Source organism: Aythya ferina (assembly GCF_964211825.1).
Source record: "Aythya ferina genome assembly, chromosome: 7".
Lineage (NCBI taxonomy): Eukaryota > Metazoa > Chordata > Aves > Anseriformes > Anatidae > Aythya > Aythya ferina.
Window position 1 is genome coordinate 33,908,683 of NC_140302.1, and position 20,335 is coordinate 33,929,017.

Below are 20,335 nucleotides of genomic sequence, written 5' to 3' on the forward strand. Positions count from 1 at the left end.
TTCTGCTGTAGGCAAGATGAAAATGTGACCTCTGGTCAACTTTTTGGGCCAACACCATCTTACACACGCTGCAACTGGGAGATGCAGCCAGGGGATGCAGCTTGGTTATTAGCTGCTCCAGATGTCACCTCTCTCTATCAAAGTTTCCCAGAAAAGGCCAGAAAAAGGCTCAATGCTACCAAAAAAAAAAAAAAAAAAAAAGGCATGAGGACAAGTATTAGTGGCCCTAATTGGCCTTAATATGATCTTAGAGTATTTGGATACAGTCTCTGACCAAAGTAGCCGAATTGTCAGGAAGATGCAAGCTCCACTGACCAGCCTTCAACTTTTTTGGAGCATAACTTTTCTGTAGGGAACCTTTTTCCATGGAGTTTAAGGTTGTCTCCACTTTCCACTGGACATCCATAATATCATTGTTCCCATTGTTCACAGATGGTATTTTGGCAAGTGTTCATCAAAATACTCCTTTCTGCCGCTTCCTGCCCTGAGACGAGCAAACCCCAGTGACACCCCATGGGTGGGATATAGAGCTGGGAGGAGATGGGATGGTAAACACTCCTAAGGTTGCACTGGATATGAGACATGATGAGATGGTCCCAGACACAGGGAGAGGCTCAGCCCAACCAGTTGATCATGACTGCATTTCCAGCACCGCCACCCACACCATTTGCATAAGTACCTTGAAAACACTGCTCCACTACGTATTTTCTAAATAATATTAACTTTACTTTTAAGGTTCTGAATAGCTTTTCTTGTCCTTTTGCCATTTCAGATATTATGCTTATTTTAAATCTGAGATGTTATTTCAAATAATAAGAACATGAACACAATAAAACAGAGGTGAAAGAGCCACAGCTAAAATGACACATTTATTTTGTGTCCCAGGTGCCTTCACTTTTTCCTTACTATTTGAATTCTCTCTTCGCTTCATATTACAGATTTAGCTTTCATCTGTTCTGGCAGAATCAACAATCTTTTGTAAAAGTTCTTTTCAGAGTGAGCCATTTTTGTGATAAGAACTAAAATGGTATGGAGAGAGGATTTGGATTATTTGTGTGTGACTAGACTATTGATCTCCCGGCTTAGAAAATGAAAAATATAATGAAATGAGTGTGATTTATAAACTTGACCAAGTGGAAGCGGGGTCAGGATGACGCCAAGCACAGGTCAAATATGTGTGTGATTCTGCAGGGACTCCTACCATCTCAGAAAATCAAGTTCAGGTGTTTGTAGGACATAAATTCAGCTTCTTGAACTCACTGGAGACCTGCTTTTCTACAGGGAACATTCTCAGCATTTGTAATTTACCTCACTGAGATCACCTACAAGATGGCATTGCATTCTGGCTTGCCAAGGGCAATTCCTGCCTTGAACACCTCCATCCATAGCCCTTGCTGACCAAAACCCAGTTTTGTTCCCAACTGTTTGACCAGGTCCCTTCCCTCAAGGAGGGTGGAGGAGTCATGGAAGTTTCCAATCTGAACTTCATATTTTCTGCAGTGAATATGTGCCTATTGCTGGCACAAAGTCTACACACCTCAGTGCCAGCTTCTCAGACCTCTTCTCATCTCCACCAACACTTGGCTTGTGGTAGAAATCATGAGGCAGATTGGTCCAGGGGAAAATGGCATGCCTGACTGACAGTGTGCTGGGAAATTTTTTCTTCCTTTTTCTACTGAAAAACATTCTTCCTTCCTTAAGAATCTAATTAGTGGCCTAATTACCACCCCATTTTATGCCCTAGCTGGCCTTTGCTGGCTCGTTCTCTGGGTCTGCCTTCCCTTGTCAATATAATTTTGTGCCTTGGGTCTGCAAGGTCTGCTCTACTTCCTCTGTGCATTGAAACATCTCCACGGTCTGGTCAATGGTTATTTTTATTCTGTACTCTGACAAAATTGAACTGTGAAAGGACTGTAAATTTTCAACCTCAAGAGGCTCTTCATTAAGCAACAAATAACTCTCGGCACCTACTTGATATTATCCTCCTGTTAGCTGTTTGTCACGCGATGTGCCTTCCTCCCTACCCAGCCTGGTGTGTCAGTTCCACTCAGCTGACAGAGCTGCTGCATGCCAAATAACTGTAAATTATATCATGTTTTCCAATCTTCTGACTTTAATATGAAAGCAGTAGCCCTGTTCTTATCCTCGTTGAATTTGGTTCAAAGTCTTTTGCTATCTCATCATTATTTTCAGATGTCAACAAGCAATGTTCCACAGGACCAAATCCTGATACTACCATACAAGAATATCTTTTAATGGCTTAAACACCACCACTCTTGCTAATGGCATTTCCACACCAGGAGATGCTGTCCAAAATAATGAACTGCATTTGATGCATGTGCTCGTGCTCCACTTCTGATGTTGTCCCACTAGGATGTCCACCAACCAGGGTGCCTTAAGCTTCGGGATCTACCTAGTCAGTTTGTGCTCCAGCTCCATGAATCCTGCCTGCCCTTGTGGCAAGTGACTTCCCAGCTCTCTGATATGTGCATTATCAATTTTCAAGACACAGTATGTCTAAAAGCCAACCACCACACTGGAAAGTATGTCATAAAACAAATATTCCTTTCCTGCTGAAATGCATTATTAAAGCCTCTACTCCATAAATCCCAAGTAGATAACACTCTCCATGGCACCTTGTAAAATAAGCAATTTTCTGCTACCAAGGAAACAAATTCTTTTTCTCAGTCATATCTAAACTCCACCAACATGGTGACAGACATAACATTGCTTCTGAGTTTGTTTTTGACAGCCTCATACATTTCTAACTCTGTCAGCAAGAACAAATGCATGAAGCTTTTCACGTAAAAGGGCTCCGAAGCAAAATGGGCTTTCTGGGACCTGTTTCACCCTTGTCTTTATCAGACATTATTCCCTAACATTTCTCACCATTTCTGCTACTGCTTCATTGCAAGAGCAAGGTAGAATTTAAGCGGTGAGATCACTTGCTTGCAAATGCAGAGAGAGCTGTCTTTTGAACAAGGGAATGAGGCTGGGATTAGAAAGTAGACACCCGAGGCTCCCAGAAATATGCTTTTTCACTAATAAAACATCAGCGTGAAGCTGACTGCATATCATATCCCACAGACACTGCTGGGGCAGAAACAAGGAACATCTGCCTGCTTTACCAAACAGCTTGTTCTTGCACGGGATACCATGGCACAAGGGCTTTAAATACCAGCAGACTCAACAGTATTCATGGAAAATTCTCTTAAAATGCTGTTAATGTATGAGAAAAGCAAGCTGCAGGACACAGTTACAGCTGTGTGTAATGCAGCAGTTACAGCCCTTGCTAAGACAGGCATGGAGAACTGCAGTTTTGCAGCAGCAAACCAATATGACATATCAATTTTTACTACACTTACTAGTTTCCATCAGAAAATGTTAACTTTTTATTCCAGTTTGAAGTGAGAAGAAATAATGGAATTCCAACATTTGCCTACAAAATGAAACTGCTATTTTCTAAATAGCTCTAATCAGCTACCAAGACATCTGAAAATAAAATCTTATTTTCACCCATTATGAGTCTATGCAGGTATACAAATCCATTTCTCAGAGTGAGAGATCTTTGAGATCATTCATTTCAGAGAGCTATGTAATATCTCTCTCTTGTGTTCATTCCTAGCACAATCATGAGAGTTAACTTAGCAGTTCATTGTTATTCTTCTGTTCTTCGGTGCATAGAGTGTATCTCCCAGGTATTGAGCAGCTGCCAGCAAAGTATTCAACATCAACAGACCTTACCAGGGTCCATATGTGACCACAGATTTTAAATACAGACATTTCCTTTTTCTTTTAAAGTTGAAGTTAAAATTCAAGAAATCCTTGTCTGCATTATCATGCATTCAAGAAGCAGCCTGAAGACAAAAATGAATTTGTTTCATATTATGGGTGAAAAACAGCTTGTTCTACAGCTCAGCTAAGACAGATTGCTCAGCATAAATTCCCTATATTAAAGCCTCTGTTTCTTGCTACTGGTACAGAATTCTCAATAAGAGGAAAACATTCTTTCCTCTTCCTCCTCATTCCCACATTTCACAAGAGGTGATGCCTAAGCATTTAAAAGCATTTCTATTTCAATATTCAAGAGGAAAGATTAAATGAATAGCTATTGCAGCAGGCTCCTGTAGTGGTGAAAAGGCTGGACTAGAACCACACTACTTAATTACACTCAGATATATTCACATCCTGCCCATCAGAGCTGTATAAATATTTGAGTAAGATCTTCAGTGAGTTGACCTAGCCACTGAGAGGGTGATGCCAAAGAGCTTATCATTGGTGTCTATCCATGGAGTATCTTCAGCCATGGGTCTGGAAAATTGTACAAAAATTGCACTAACACAGAGATGAAAAGGAAGCTGTGTAAGTAGCTAGAGCAAGGCAATGAAGCATTCTAGGTCTCAGGATTGACCTCTCTTTAGTACTCCTTTTCCTCTGACAAAAATTGCAACAGGTTACTTCCCCTGGGTCTGAAGAAGAAGGAAACACAGGCACAGTGCTCATGAGAAAGGACCTACAGTGTCACCGAGTCCTGCCATGAAAACCAATTAAAATTCCTTCATTGGGAAAACAACTTTGGGTTGTTGTGGCTTTGTTTTGTTTTGTTTTGTTTTGTTTTAGAGTACTATTATAAATAAGAGCAAAGAAAAACAAAGTTTTTAATTTGTGCAAATGCTTTGACAAAGTCATGCTTCATCCTTGTATAAATATTGTTCCTGTAACACTGCCAAGAAATGGCCTTGAGTGTCTGTAGCCAAAACACCCAGACCAGCTCCCATCCAAGTCCACGAGACCTACAGATAATTCGTGTTTATGGCTGGCATTCCAGCTCTTTAAAAATTGTCTATGAACACTTCCTGACAGGGAATCCAAACTGCTGGTCTCTGACTTCTGTGCAGAATTTCAGGGGTGGCTAAGGCAAGTCTGGCAAGGAAAAGTACTTCCCTTAGACAAACTGACCAAGCTGGAGAGAAAGGGCAAGCTTTCAAACAAGCAGTTCCTTTCTGAACATTTGGCCTTGCATGCCTGGGTGCTTATTTGTTCTTTTACAGTGATCCAATAGGAGATAAACTTTCTCCTTCTGAAAGCTATTGCCTGACTTCAACCCTAGATGATCATTGTTATAAAATACCATAGCTAACTACAAAGATGATGACCAAGACAAGAAGAGAATCTGTTTAACTGAAGAGGACTAACTTTATACAGAATGATGAGAAATGTAATAGCTCTATCATATAACCTGGCTGTAGTCTTCATTTCAGGTTCTCCAGTTGGCTGCAGCCTGCATTCAAGTGGTGGAGGGACAGAAGCTACAGGGAAAGTCCAGTTGGAGGTGATATCTGTAGGAGGTGTCTCAGATTTGAAGTTTCCATTAGAGCTCTAGCCCCTGTGTCTCATTCAATATGAACCCTCACTCAAGCACGAGACTTTTTCTGATGCTTCTGGAAATTCTTTGAGAGTTCAAGTAGCTCTCACGAAAAGTGATGTGAGAATAAACAAAAGTCAGATGGTGCTGGAAAATCACAGGCTGAAGCTTGAAAAGCTGTAGGCATTTTATGATTTTCCCACTTCATTACTCATGAGTTTTAGATTTGCAGATAAAATTACAGGTGGAGTTGAAATTAAAAATCCCATTGGACTAGCTTCTTTTTTTTTTTTGACGAAGTGTGAGCCCAGATGAGGCTTTTCTTTTCAAGCTAATGCTTAGTTACACTCTAATCTAAAATTTGGAAAGCTACACATAGGGTGAACTGCCAAAGAACTACCTATTTTCCCAACCAGGAGAAGTACTTTCTTGTAAACATCAGAAGGCAAAGGAGAAATCTCCAATAAAGCAAAAATATCTTCTAAGTTGGGCTCCTGAGTATGCAGTGTATGGCTTGGACAGTTCTCCAGCTTATCACTGCATTTAAAAGCATGCCTTTGTACAGCAGATACATGCAAGCAGTTCATCACTCAGAGATATCTGCAGAGGGTTTTGTGATCATAAAATCTTGAACATAGGAAGTTTCTGAACATGCCTTCTGGTGCCAAGGAAGGTAAATGCTTGGGAGCACTGTCTGCCAAGGAATCTGTAGATGCTCTGTTATAGCCAGTGCTTTTAGTATATCTGTTAAATAAATCAATAGATATTTTAATGAGCAGAGTTGGCATTACCACATCCTCCTGCACAGAAAAGTCTGTAGGCATGTAATGATGTGTTGTTTTGGTTTTGTTTGCTTTTATTTTGCTTGTTTGTTTTTGTTTTGTTTTGTTTTGTTTTGTTTTTGTTCTTTTCCAAATCTCTATTGTCCAGCTATGGGGGGGGGGGGGAGGTAGAAGAAAAAGAAGGGAAAAAAAAATGTTATGGCTCACTGTAACACTTGATGAAATACTCCTGACTTATCTACAAATTCTGGTAGTCAAAACTAAAACAGAGAGAGAAAAAGGGAAGAGAAAGAACTATTACTAGCTCTCAGGAAATCTGTAGCCCACAGGAAATCTGTACATACAAGAGAAAATATCTTAAAAGACAAAGTAAAATGCCCACTTATTTATTTGATTTCATATGCAACCCAGTCTCACTCACGAGTTCTGTGAGATCCCAGAGAATCACTCCCCAGAAGCCAGGAAGGAAGGTTTCATAGCTATTGTCCTTGAACTTGTTTGCTGTGGTAGTTGCTGATTTCTGAAAAAGCAGGAGAGCATACACAGGGTTCATCCCACAATCACTTCCATGATTCACATGTATAATTTTCTGATGTAATGCAGTCGGGGGAAATAAGATCAGTCATGTTAAAGGAGTTAACTTTTCTCAGGTTAAAATGAGCTGTAAGTAATGTCTGTATGAAGTGGAAATCTCTTATCCATATACAATAGACTAGGACAAGTAAGAATATAAATGCCAGTTTGAGATCTGAGTCCTGTGCCTAATCCAAGCATTTCTGTGTCCCACCAATGTCTTTGCCATTTAGACTTGCTCCTCACCATGTTCTGTGGGCACATCCTCCATCACTGACTGGTAAAACTTGACACTCGTGGTGGATTTAGGTGATGCAGAATACAGAAGTTTCACACAGAGAGGTGTGTTCTGGCACTGGAGCCACACAACAGTGAGGTCTTTCTCTCAAGTCAAGTATTTTAAAAGAAAAAAAAAAAAATGTTGGCAACAAAATTTTGAAATTTTGGCAACATGGGGAAAAAAAAAAAAAAAAAAAAAAAAAAAAGCCTGGATCACAGACAGGTGTTTAGACACTGATATTGTATTTCTGAGCATATGAGGAACAGAGGCACAAGGTTTTTGTCTGTCCTGTATGAGCGTACCTTCCTCTGCTACACCTCAAGCACTGAGACAGCAGTTCTGTTCACACAAACGACTCAATGTACTACTACATATCTGACACATCTCTGCCATTAAAAGCATTTGCTGGTAAAAGCTAGAATTGCTAGTGAGAGAGCCATGCTGACAAGCTTTAAGTGTGGGCAAGCTCTTAGCTCCAAGTTATCAGTAGACGTCACTATGGCAAACCCATTGAAATAGTTAAATTATTCTGATTTTCAAGGTCAGGAAACGGTGAAACAGTGGAACTGTTGCAGGAAAGCATATTTTACATAATGCTCTTCTCAGCCCTTAACCAAAACCTCTCAGAATAGCCTGGAGGAGATCAGAGTCTTTCATCCGCTTCCAAGAGAGTCTGGAAGCACTCACATTTAAATTTGCTAACCATCCTTTAACCTTTATTCCCATTTCATTCCATCGACTGTGGTCTCTCCACATGCAGCTCCTTCCTGTTTATTAGTTTGCTTTCTTTTAATAAAAGTCGGGGATGGCTGTGATGCCTTCCCTTGGCCTCAGTCACTTGATAAAGGATTTGCAATGAGCCCAAGCACATCACTGCTAGCTGCCACTGGTACTGCTCCTATTGACACGGGAACCTGCTACGCATTTCTCAGTGGGTGTGAAATCCTCTCATGTCACACTTATTGCCTATATTAGTTATTGCTTTTTGCCCATACCTACTGCCCCAGGAGCAGTATCCTCGCTTTGCCTTCTGTCTCCCTGCACAGCCTCGGGCAGGACTCCTATTGCCTCAGAACAATAAAAACACAAAACTGACAAAACCTTCTGTCTTCATAAAGTCTTCATAAAGGCTCAGCTTTTGGTCCCTCATGTAATTTCAATTCCAGCCTTAAAAGTGGGGAAGGAAGCTGGTTTTAGAGCAGTATTTATCCTCCAGGGTAGGGGACAGGTCTGCGGTGGGACAGAGGTGACGAGCAGCAGCAGGTCCCCAGGCTGTCCCTACACCCAGAGGTGCCAATGCCACCTTGTCCTGTCCCCTAACATGCTGCAGGTGTGCAAGCAGGGTACAACCAGGGACCGAGGGGTGACTGAGCTCCCTGTAGCTGGCACCATGCTGGTCAGCAGCGAGCCCAGCTCGAGCAGTAAGCTGCCAGGCAGCACACCAGGAGGCATTCAGCTTGGTTTTCTTTCTCAGGTAGCACTGCCCTGCCAGGGCAGCAGAAGTAAAAATTAATTAAAAGGCAGTGGGATATTTGATGGCTGAGCTGCCACCAAATGTGTACAAGGCACGTCACTCTGCAGAAAAGGTTGCCACCTCTTACACGCCTGCTGCTCCTGGTTAACCAGCTTTTTTAACATGCTGGCACTGTTGCCATTGCCAGTGCATTTCAGTTCCACTCGTAATGTTTTGCACGTTCATGCATACACAGGGACACTGCCCTGAGGTGCTCATCACAAGAAAGGGTGCAAGAAGCCAAGATGGTGACAAGGACAGGGAGAAAGTGTTTTCTTGTGGAATCAGGCAGACAGCAGTATTGCCATGTACCCTGTAATTAGTAGCACTCCGTCTCGCTTGGGTGTGCTCATCGGTTCTGCAGTAGGTGGGAAAGCAAGAGTGAGGAAGGAAAGGGCAGACAGGGTCCAGCTCAGACCCACTGTGACCCAGCACCCATCAGCAGCACCTGCATGAGGTGGCCACATCCCACAGGATGCAAAATGGGGGGCACCCAGTTCAGGGAGCTCTGGAGCTGGGAAAACCCAGCATTATTTCGGTGCCTCTCCCCCGATCAGGCAGGGACTGCTGTTGTGTCCCGTGTTCGCTGTGGTAAGTTCTCAGAGCTGGATGTGCCCATGGGAAGCTGTGTTTGCTGTGGGAAGCTGGAAGCCAGGAGGGAACCAGCTCCAGCTCCTGCCCAGGCACTTTCCGAGGTCGCCCCAGGCAGCAGAGGCTTTGCTTTCAGTCGAGCCAAGTGCACTGTCTGCAGGCTGACCTATAATTAAAGACCTGCAGTTTCCTACTTACCTACTCTTAAAACATCTGTAAGCATAATTACAGTGCACCATTTAAACAGCTTAATACGAGGCAGGCACTCTTCTTCGCTGGGAGATGGCTTTTAAGGGCTGGCTGCACTGTAGGCTCTGCAGAGAAGGCCAGGAGTGCACCCAATTATCTCTCTGCTGGCAGCTGCTCTACTTAAACTTACATTTTCATAGCGGGACGCGAGGCTTTTTGTTTTGCTTCATGATGACTCCCATCCCTACTAATGCTTAATACTCCATGCACCTCTTTAAAAACTAAGGATCCAGCCTTGAGCTTGGGCTCCTGCTACCCAATTAGCTGAGAATAATGCTGCAGAGCCCCGTGCCATCTCCTAACGTCTTCCCTCCTCATTACCTTGATGGGTGCTGATGGCACTCTGTGTGAGCTGAGAAGTATATTTAATATCTGTTTTGCAGGAATTACTCCACTTTTGCCAAAACACACGCTGTTTGCACTGATCGTGGTGTCTGTGGTGTAGCAAAGGGTATTTGGAAAGAGGCTGAGAGTGATTCCTGGCCGAAGCACAGCTCACATGTCTGCAGCCTTCAGCTGTCCTGCGCCCTGCTGCACAGCGGTGGTGGGGGCTGTGTGATGTCTGCGTTTGCCTGAGACATGCTTCTCATTTGGGGGATTTTTCAGACTGGAAAAAGAGATTAAAAAATCAAATCAATGATGTCTAAAAATCTGAGCTGTTTTCCAGGGACTTTATGTTTTTAACTGGTTTTCTGTTCTCTTTCCTGCTTGCCTGAATGATCACCCCATCTCTGCCATGCCTCTCCTGGGGTGTTTGCAACCTCCAGAGGAAATTACAGCCTCTGATCTGAGGTGTCTTTGCAATATAGTACCCAAAACTGGGGACTCCAGGGGAGGAAGGAAACAAACTTTCTCAAGATAGGAGTCCAGTTTTAATTCCAAATAGAAGGACTGGATAACCCACTTTATCTGTTGGGTAGACTGGGTGATCCCATGAGAGCAAGAGGATCTTCAGTGTCCCCCATGTCCCCTTTTCCTAGGCACTTATATACATGACAGTAAAAAGTGGAACTGTAAAGGTTTCTTTACACACAGTCTGAGACCTTTTTTTTTTTTTTTTCCAAGAGAGAGAGGCAGAAAGAGAAGAGCAGCTGCCTGAATAAGGAACTAGCTAGGTGGCTAGGAAGAGCAAGTTTTATGAACAAGCTTTTGCCATGCAGGGTGAGGTCAAATCTTGGCTGGGGAAGAAGATACCGAGAGAATTAAGTTCAGAGACGTTAGATGCTAATATGCATGAGCGTGCAGAAAGAGAAATAAGAAATCTACACGTGAAAAAGCAAGATAAAAATACATAGAGTTAGAGGGAGAGGACATAGATGAGCAGAGGTGAGAGTCTGCACACATTTCATGCTGCTCCTTCTCGTTTGCCTGCTAGGCAGTGAGTGCTAGGCGAGCTAAACTTTGGGACTGACATTCTCCAAGCAGATGAGCACAACATATCCCACTGCACCCAGGAAGCGCAGGAGCATTGGTTTGGATTTGTGTTTTTTTGTTCCTCTCTCATGATAACAACCACCCGGTAACAGCTTATCCCCTGGGGACTGCGTAGATTTCCTGTGATGAGTCGTCTCTTGCATCTGCTTCCCCACGTCACAGCTGAACGAACTCTCATCATCAGGAGAACAAATTTCGTAACCCCGGCCCCAGAAAAGCCATTTTTTTCCAGCTGCTCGCTCCTGGCTGCGTGTGACCCAGGGATCATACTGACTACACACCCACCGCCTACACAACATACACCACCACAGTCACTGTCCCCTCTCTGAGCAAGGATCCTGATGGCACTGTCAAGAAGAGAAGTCATGTGTGAGGTGAGATGGCCTCCTTGCAGCTCTCTGTAACCAAACCAGAGCCCTCAGAGGAGAGCATCAGGGATCCTGAGGCTTTCAGCACCTCTGCTCCCCCGTGTTTTCAATATACATGATGCCCCGGTGGGCCGGCTTGTGTTCTTAGTGAATCCTTCAGGCCTCATCCAGGCCAACTGCTACAGCACAGAGACATTCCACAGTATCAATGGTCAGGAAACTAAAAACTGGGCCAGACAGTCCTGGTGCTGCCTGTCCAGACTCTCTTCATGCTCTTCTGCCCCTGGCAAGGACAAACTTCTCTCCTACTTCAGGTAACCAACACTCAGCAAAGAGTTCAGGTTTAGGCTTCAGTGGGAGATAAGGATGGTGGAAATAGCACAGGGGAGAAGTTCCTCTCTTTCAACTGTATGGAGAGCTTAAAGCATGAGCTTAAATACAAAGAAATGTTTTGTATCTGAAGCTAAATTAGAAATGGGTTGTTTTCACTTGTGTGCAACACATTGTGTTTGCTTTTTCCCCACCCACCAAAGACTCAAAGTGAACGTTAAGGATGTCTTTGTCCCCTGGAGTTTGAAATATCAGAACTTGCATCCTAGTAGTATTAATAAGAATATTTCTGTATAGCCTTGCATTAAGTAAATGCAAATTTATTATATTTCACTGAAAGATTCAGACTATTAGAAATGACACTCTCCTGTGTCTGATGGTGAGCCACATTTCAATGTGTTCTTCCAAATAACAGAATATATAGATATTTTATTTTCATCCTAATCAAATTGGGACACTTTTTCATCTAATCATTTTTTGCCTGTAAGACCAGCAAAGGCTAGAAAGCACCTATATACATTTATCTTAATAGCTGAAGTAGTATTTTGTGCAGATTCTGTTTGGAAGCAGATGGTTAGGAAGACAGGACTTTGCAAGCATTTAAAAAGTATTTATTATAATAAACGTCATATAAATAAGACATGCTTAATCTCTTGCTGTATTCTTGCAAGATCTGAATTGTGTTGTGGTTCAAACTACAGGAAAATAAAATTTTTCAGAAGAAGACAACATGTCTTCTTCATTTCCTATTATGATTGGCATCAGAAGCATTTTTTAAATCAACTTTTCTTTTTACTAATTCGTTACATGTTATTTTTTCTGAAAATGTTTTTCTGTGTCAGTTAGCCCACAATAAAACAGGATATTCTGCAGATATAAGTCCAGTTGCTTCTTCCAGGAAAGATATGTAACAGTTTCAATATAGGTTTGGACACCAAGTGGTCTGAATCTGCTTCTGTACCTGTTTCTGTCACACTGAGTGACCTTAGGTAAGTCAATCTCTGAAACTCAGACATCTTCCTTGAAAAATTAGGATAATTCCCTCCCACCTCACAGATAAGTTACAAGCTCTAAACAAATTGGTTGAGCAGATATCAGTTTGAAGAACAACAAAGAAATACCCATAAAAGAACAAATTCCGTCCCTCAGACTCTGGAAAAAATCAGTATTGATCTCAATATCTAAGAAATGCAGAAGGGAAATTTGTCTGTAAAAGCAGAGAAATGCATAAACATCAGTAACAATATAGTTTCATAAAATGCTGACTGTTTTTCAAAGACATAAAGAGAACATTCTCTGCAGATGTTTTTTGTTCCATGATTCACATTGTAAAAGGCTTATTTGCAAGCCTTAAAGAATAACTTTGCTTTATTTGCATGGTTTCATTCAGCTATATGTGAAGAAAGAATTATCATCCACCAATCTTTCTTGGCTATCTTTGATCTGGGAGCTGCAGTGATCCACAGGGTGTGCCACCTCTATTCTGCTGTAGTAGGAACAATGCTCAGTTTTGCTAGGGATCTGGGGGTTTCATCATTAAACAAGATAACATTAGCAAAAGGTTAATACTTCTAACTTATCTGAGCACTGAGGGCAATTTGCTAATAAAGACCTTCTGAGGCAAGGGTAAGACACTTGTGCCTGCTCATGAGAAGGGTCATTGAGAGTGATGAAACTGAGAGCACACAGGCAAGGAGATCATGGGTGCACTGAACAATCACAAGACAAATTGCAGTGGCTGGTAGGAAACCATAAGAAGAGAGGAAGAAAAAGATGAGCAGAAGAGGGACTGAAAGCCTTTATGGTACAAACATCCACAAAAAGTCAAATTTTAGCAGTATAACATAAACAGAAGCAGCTAGATTAAGATCTGTGTCAGTTTTGCTAAGGGAATAAATTGGTCCTCAGACTTTGCTAGCCTGTACATAAAAATCAGTTACACATGCTTTATGAAAGGGAAGCTGGAGAATAGGAACAATTTGGGAACAATTGCTTGAGGACTTTGAACTATCCAGGTTAATTGTACCTCTCAGAAATGTTTATGCTATTGTGCAACGGTTTATTACAAAATTCTTCTATGTAACTTTGAACATATGCAGAAACTGCTCAGTAGGATATTTTATCAGGAAAAACAATATTAAATATGAATTGTCTTGAATTAGAGATGTTATTAGAAAGGAAATCATATCATGATCTGTGATTCTACCATGAATCAATGGATTAAGTTTCCCCAGTCAATTATCCCAACTGGGAAGTGATTAATACAGCTCACACCATGGAGATGAGCCACACCAGTGCCTGGTGGCCACAGGGTGAGCTCTGACACCAACAGCCACCGCTTGTGGCATGGCTGGTTCCCCCAGCAGTTTGCTCAGAGACAGCCAGATAATGCAGTAAAGATTTCTGAACTGGTAACTTCTTTCCTCTTGGCAGAGTTACAGTCATTCCTCTTCCTGACCAGTCCAGAGAGATTTTATTCATGACCACACGTTTCACATTAAATATTGGAAGTTATTGGATTACAGCTCTGCAGTATGAAAGGTCAGCCACAGAGTGGACTCTGAGCAGCTCTGTTTTTGTTACACGTCCACATAAGGATGGGTAATCAGATAATTGCTATGTGTGGTGCTTTTCTATGATTCCTACTCTTGCAGTTCAAAGTTATGTGTAGTTTACAGCCATATACCAGTGCTCTTGAGAAAACACTTAAAAAAAACTTTCTCTAAAGTGAATCTAATATTTCCATGCAATTTTCCTTTGGGTCTGAAATGTTCTGTGGCTGTGGAAGTTTTCTTGGAAAGCCGAAGGGGAAAGTAAATTTAATTGGACTGTTTCTTAGTTACCTGACCTTTCACAGTCTGTGTGCACTTGGTCTTTCCAATACTCTAGAATCCTAATTAGCTTCTGCTCTCATAATTATCGTTTTTCTTCCTCGATCCTCCTGCAATCTGTTTGGTTGCTTTCAGAAAGCTGGAGCTGAGGTCCTCAAAAAAAAAATCAAATGTGAGAAAATCTTCAGCCAGTGTAACTTGAACTGTCATTTTTGACTTCATTTTAGCCCAGTATTGAAATAAAAATATTGAAAATTCAACTCAAAAACTGCAAGTATCATGATTTTTCCATATGTATTCTTTTAAAGTCTTTGGTAGACAGAGAGGTCCTACGCACTTCTTTTGTTTCTCAAAGTTACTGTTATTATGGAAAAAGATCAAAAGGACAGTTTTTATTCTTATCTTTGTGTGCAGTAATAGTTTATCATATACTCCAATGGCCTTTCTGTTGTAGCCTGGTCTTAAGCTCTACAAAGGGCAAAACTCATTAATTTTTGACTTAACTGTGCCTTTTATCTTGCTAGTTTTCACAAGCTATTTGTTCCTTTCCAAGATAGCTTCCTCTGAGGAAGCAGATTTTTTTTTTCCTCAGAAATTAAACTCCAGTTCCAACTATAGATAGTTTTATTTCATATGCTAAATTGTCACAATCAAAGGGAGAATCTCTGCTGAACAGGTCTGAAAACATCTGGCTCTTTTCTTTCGACTTTTGAGTCTAATTATCTCACTGCAGATCATGATTGCTAAGTATGAAATTAAGCTGCCCAACCTCAGCCATCTCAGAGAGCTCGGGGTTTTGTTTTTAGCCCCTTTGTAACTATTTTCCCCACAGCCTTAAATCATGCTGAAATGGAAACAGTAAAAATATGTACCCAGAGAGCAGTCCACATGTGCTGGCACTTTGAAACACCACCACAGGAATTTCTTGCTGTGTATTACAAGAACCGGCCTCTTTCTGCAGAAACTGAGGGTTGTGAAGGACTCTGGTATTTCGAAGAGCTGTGGAAAAGTTACACTCATGGGGACACCTTTGGAAACAGCCAGTCTGCACAGGCTAGGGATATAGGACTACCCAGGTCAGCCCATTTTTAACACTTAGGATCAAAAGGGTGTAGGAACAAAATACACAGTGACCAATGGAAAAAAGATTAAAATGTTACGCAGATGCTAGCACAGAGACATTTTGCTCCTGGTGCTGTAGAAAGCTGTGGCTGAGTGTTTATTCTGTAAAAGTCTGACCCATGATGAATGGAGTATTTCTGACCTGCTGCGTCTGTGGTGATGGTCACAGGGACTTTGAAAGCTCAGGTCTGATTCCCTGCTCTCTGTCTTTAGTATGTCACCCATGTCCAGGTCTGCAAAGCGATCCCCACAGGTCCCACAGGACAGATCTTGGTCTCTCTGTAATTTGCTTCCCATCCATAAAACAAGGGCAAGGAGCTACATGACGGGAAATATATTAGGTGCCCATGAGTCTGAGGTAGCATGGATAGAGGCTGAAGAACAAAAGGAGGGAGAAGGAGGTTTCTTTGTTAAACAGGGAGAGGGATGCCACGATTTCCCGTTTCCCCTGCTGAAGAACCCATCACTCCTATCATCTTTGTTAGAGAGCATTGCTTCACTTTGGCTGCCTGTTTTGAGGACAGATGCTCTGCTTGGCAGGGTTATTCCCAGAAAATTCAATGAGAATGGTTTGAAATGGTTTGAAAATATGTCAATCTGAGACAAAAGGCTTTTTATTTTTTCTCGCTTTTCTCCTATAGGACCAGAAGTATCTGAAGGGAGAGCCCCAGGAACGGACAGTGTCCCTACACCATGCACAGCAAGTTCCAGCCTGCTCCAGCTTCACACCCACAGCCCTACCCCTTCTCCTTCCTCGCCTGTCTCTGTGCCAGGTAATGTCTAACACATACACCCACGCTGAGGAAGGAAAAAAAAAATGAAAATAACAACAGTGAATCACAGTGAACCAACCAATCTTTCCATAGAGATTGGAGAAGTCTAGAGGGACTGCTGTTATTTCTATTTCCAGACAGCTCAGTAAGGAGTACAGACAAGGCGGTGAGGACCAGGTGAGACTGAAGGTTCAGAAGACGGGAGGGAAATCCTGCAGGAGAAAAGGATTTGCTCCTTGCAGGCAATCCAACCAGTGTCGTAGATGGAGGGTCAGTCAGGGCTGGGATTTCCAGGTGTTGTGCTCTGCAAAACTGCAGCAATATTTTCCAGATATGTGCATTTCTCAGGCAAAGGCACCTGGCAGCAACACTCCTTATTCCAGTCAACAGACAACTGACGTTTTTCTGTACTGCTTGATTTGTACATCCTGAACTGTGTCTTGGGAACCAGAAAAGACTTTCTGCCATGGAAAGAAAAAATAATAAATTCTAATAAAGGGTGAAGTCAGTTGAAAAGCCAGCTTCCCCTGTAAGTGATGGATGGGTCTTGGTTGTAAAAGGTGAGGGGAGCCGTTCATTAGCACTACTTCTTATGTTGCATTCTTTGTTTTAATTATGTAAATTACAGACACTACTGTATAAATGCAAACTTCTGGTATTATATTTCAGTACTTTAATAATGTGCACCATTAGTCTTTCGGATACTAAAGAGCCTGTGTCAGACATACTTTATAGGAAAGCAGACATGAGCATAAAGAAATGGCACAGCCCTGGTGGGACCTGGTGTATCAGGGCATTGTGTTGCTTTCAGTTTGTAAAGTAGATCTGCACGTGCTCTACTTCTGATACATAACGCAGAAGAACATGCACATAAACTTTTTCTAATCCCGTGTGTGTTTTAAGGAAGTCACTAGCAGCATTACATGATGTCATCCATACCTTTTGAGTGAGTCTGGAGAGACTTTAGTGTTTTTACTAAACTCCGAGTGTTTGGGGGCCCCTCTGGAGCCACTCAGGCAGGTCAGATTGCTTCACAACAGCTCCACACCTCAAGGTGCATGGTTCCCAGGTGCTGCACACAACTTGCAAGCAGGAGCTGTAGCCTCTTTATCCCTTCCTCTCTCCAGCATGTCCCCCCAGAATCTCCAGGCATCCCCCTGTTTGCACAAAACATCACTTCAGTCTCAGACATTGTTCCCTTGGGCTCACATCACGGTGCTACAATCACATGTACAAGATGCAGGCTCTCCTGCTGGCCCTGCCTCTGAATAAATGCCTGGAGAGCTAACCACAATCCTGGTTGTGATTTTGTGAAAGGAGATCCCATACTGTGTGTGGCTTAACATTGCTATGTTTAGCATTTTCTTTTAAGCTATGTAATTATAGACATGCCCCATGATACTTTGGACTAGAGGTTTGGGATTTTCCTTTCAATAATCTTTTGGGCTCTTCTTTAGAGAGAAGTTGCTAAATTACATTTTAAGCCAGAAGCTGTCTTCATCAGGTCTCAAGTACAAAATAAAGGTGTCTGCATGTCATGATCTTGCATGATCTTGCTTTGCAGATAAAACAAATGTTGCTTTCATAGAGTGCAGAGGTGATTGAGCCCCACCTGCAGAGGATGAGGACAAGCATGAAGAGGAGGGTGAGGAAGGTTGCTTGGCAGCTATTTCCTGGCTGCAGGGAGCACAAGCCTCCACACATGATGCTCAAAAGAAAGGTGGGAAGAGAAGAGATGTAGTACGTGGCCCATCTCCAGCCAAGTCCCATCTCAGCCCCAGGAGCTGCTGCTTCACAGGAAAGCAGAAATCTCCCAGGGGACTTCAGCCTTCAGGATGATGTGTGGCTCCACATCTGCCCTCCCCTGGTACTTTCTCCATGACAAGTGCCACAGCCACTAGCATACAGCCAAGCTGAGACAAGGGCTAAAAATAACAGGCAGGAGACACAGCATTTCAAAACACTTCAGTGACAATCACAAATGATGTTTAATGATGTTCCTGCTGTGAAACAATTTCCAAAGATGAGTGTCTTAAATTACTGGACAGGCCAATGTTTGGTTGTAGGCCTCTAATAGAAAGCCTCAAGTCAATAAAAGAAGCAACCTCACTACTCACCAATTAAAAATACAAATACCAATTTACCCTATGAGCAAGCCCTGGACATCCCATGTTAATTGTTTAAAATCCTCTTATTGCCTGCTCCTTTCTGTAGCTCTGCATTCCATAATTTAAGCTAGTTACAACATTAATTTAATGAAGCCATCACCATTACTGCCATGGAGCTACTGCCTAGAAAATAAAGCAATGTCCTCTCACTAATTATCCCTTATCACTTCCCTTCATTTTCCCCAAAAAACATAATCCCAGATAGTTTAGGAGGGTCGTGTAAGTGGGCACTGGCCTAACAGAACCGCTTTCTGGAAGGAAGAGTGTAAAGGAAAATCAGCAGAATGGTTTATAGCTTGCAGTCAAAGCCTGTGGCTTAACCAATTTAGCTGCTCAGGTATCACACAGAAAGCCAGGAGATTAAAGACTGAGAAGGCTAGAATAATTTTCTATAAAAATCTTCTGGGGATAACCAGAATTATTTGAGTGGAAGGGTAGTACAAGATGAAATGGATATATATAGGTCTTGAATACATTTGAGGGTGGAATTAGAAGGTTTCTAACCACTGTGCTGGAATTTTGCAACCCTCCATAGGACTCCATGGTGGAGGGAGGAACCTAAACTGTTTAAAGATGAAACTTGGCAAATTTCTGGGTGGCAGTTGGTAACAGAACAGAAGGAATCCTCAAGTTAGTAATTAAAGGCTCTGAAGGGTGGTTTTCCCTGCGAGAGGTTGAAAGGAGATTTGCTGAGTAATTGTTAATGAATTTTGATTGCACTGTATTTATGCTGTTAATTAATTCTGTTCTTTAGACCTCCCAGTGATTGCCTGACAGACCACAACAACTTTTGGACTTGAGGGGTTTTGCTTGCCTTCTTCCAAATCAGCAGAGGCTGCTCACACTTGGAGCCAGGATGCTGGGAGCAGTGAGACGCCACCCGCAAACTGTATTCAGAAATCTTGTATTCAGGAAGAAGAAGGTGCAGTTTGCAGAAGGTCAAAGTCACCCCAGCCTCCAGACCTGAGGTCAGGAAGGTGCACCCCTCCAGCACTGCCCTAGAGCCCTGACAGAGAGGGAGGGAGGGCTGGTTGTCAAATGGGCAACTCACACCCAAACTGCTCAGCTACAGCAGGCATCCTGGGACTCAGGCATGGGCTTCATCCTCTTCTCTTAGGATGCTGGCTCTAAGGCCTGATCATAACATTTTTACTGATCATAACAATTTATTTTTATCCATAAGGCCTTAAGAAGCTCACAGAAAGTGTAATTTCCAGCTCCTCTGCATTCCACTGTAAGTGAACTGCTTCCAGCAGACTAGCCACTGGAAGACAAACATTTTAATTACATTGGTTTTATGATGTATTTTATTTAAAAGAGTCTTTCATTTTCACTTGGTATCCAGGAATTTTACTATTATGTTGATCTTGCAAGAACTAAACAGTATTTACAGGACATAGTAACTTTAATTTTCTGTTGACCTATAGTCAAGACTATCCCAGCATAGAAAAAAATCCAAGGAGAAAAGGTGCAAAAAAATAGAAGGAACATAGTCTTACATTACTAAAATATATATATATATAAAGTAAAAAAAAAAATAAAAATAAAAATCTAATGTAGATATTATTTTCTCCTTTTCCTTTGGAGCTATTAATCTCTGCAGAGCTGTACCACTTCACTAATAAGTTTCTGGGAGAGGACTTGGAAAATCTGAAATGAATTCCAGGCTTCAGATAATGAAAAAGGCTGCAGGATCATTTGCTTACAAAAAGTAATGTCCAAAATGCTGCTTAGAATTTTTTTTATTTTTTCAAAAAGCCACAGAGAAGTCAGACCTGCCCTGAGTGAGGTTAGACTGAAGACTATTTATAGAATTTCCATAAGACTTTGTAAGGGTTGCTGAAAGTTCATTGCAGGGAGTATCTGCTCTTTTCAGCTTTCAGCCTTCTTAACAATCCCAAGTTAATAAACTTTAGGAAAGTGCAGGCTTTGCTTCTCTGTGCAGCTTGTACTCTT

General features: G+C 42.0%; 1 protein-coding gene across 1 annotated transcript in view; it reads left to right on the forward strand.

The window, feature by feature from the left end:
• The window catches only part of LOC311439613 (uncharacterized protein), a gene marked incomplete at its 5' end in the record, with an annotated part of 31,194 nt that extends 11,272 nt beyond the window's left edge, over positions 1–19,922 (forward strand). Inside the window, 3 exons of the mRNA XM_084525506.1 lie at positions 16,080–16,211; positions 17,776–17,931; positions 19,134–19,922. Of these exons, the coding sequence (XP_084381632.1) occupies positions 16,080–16,095 (16 nt within the window). The 3' untranslated portion in view covers positions 16,096–16,211; positions 17,776–17,931; positions 19,134–19,922. The remainder of the gene's footprint in view (positions 1–16,079; positions 16,212–17,775; positions 17,932–19,133) is intronic.
• Positions 19,923–20,335: the final 413 nt, after the last annotated feature.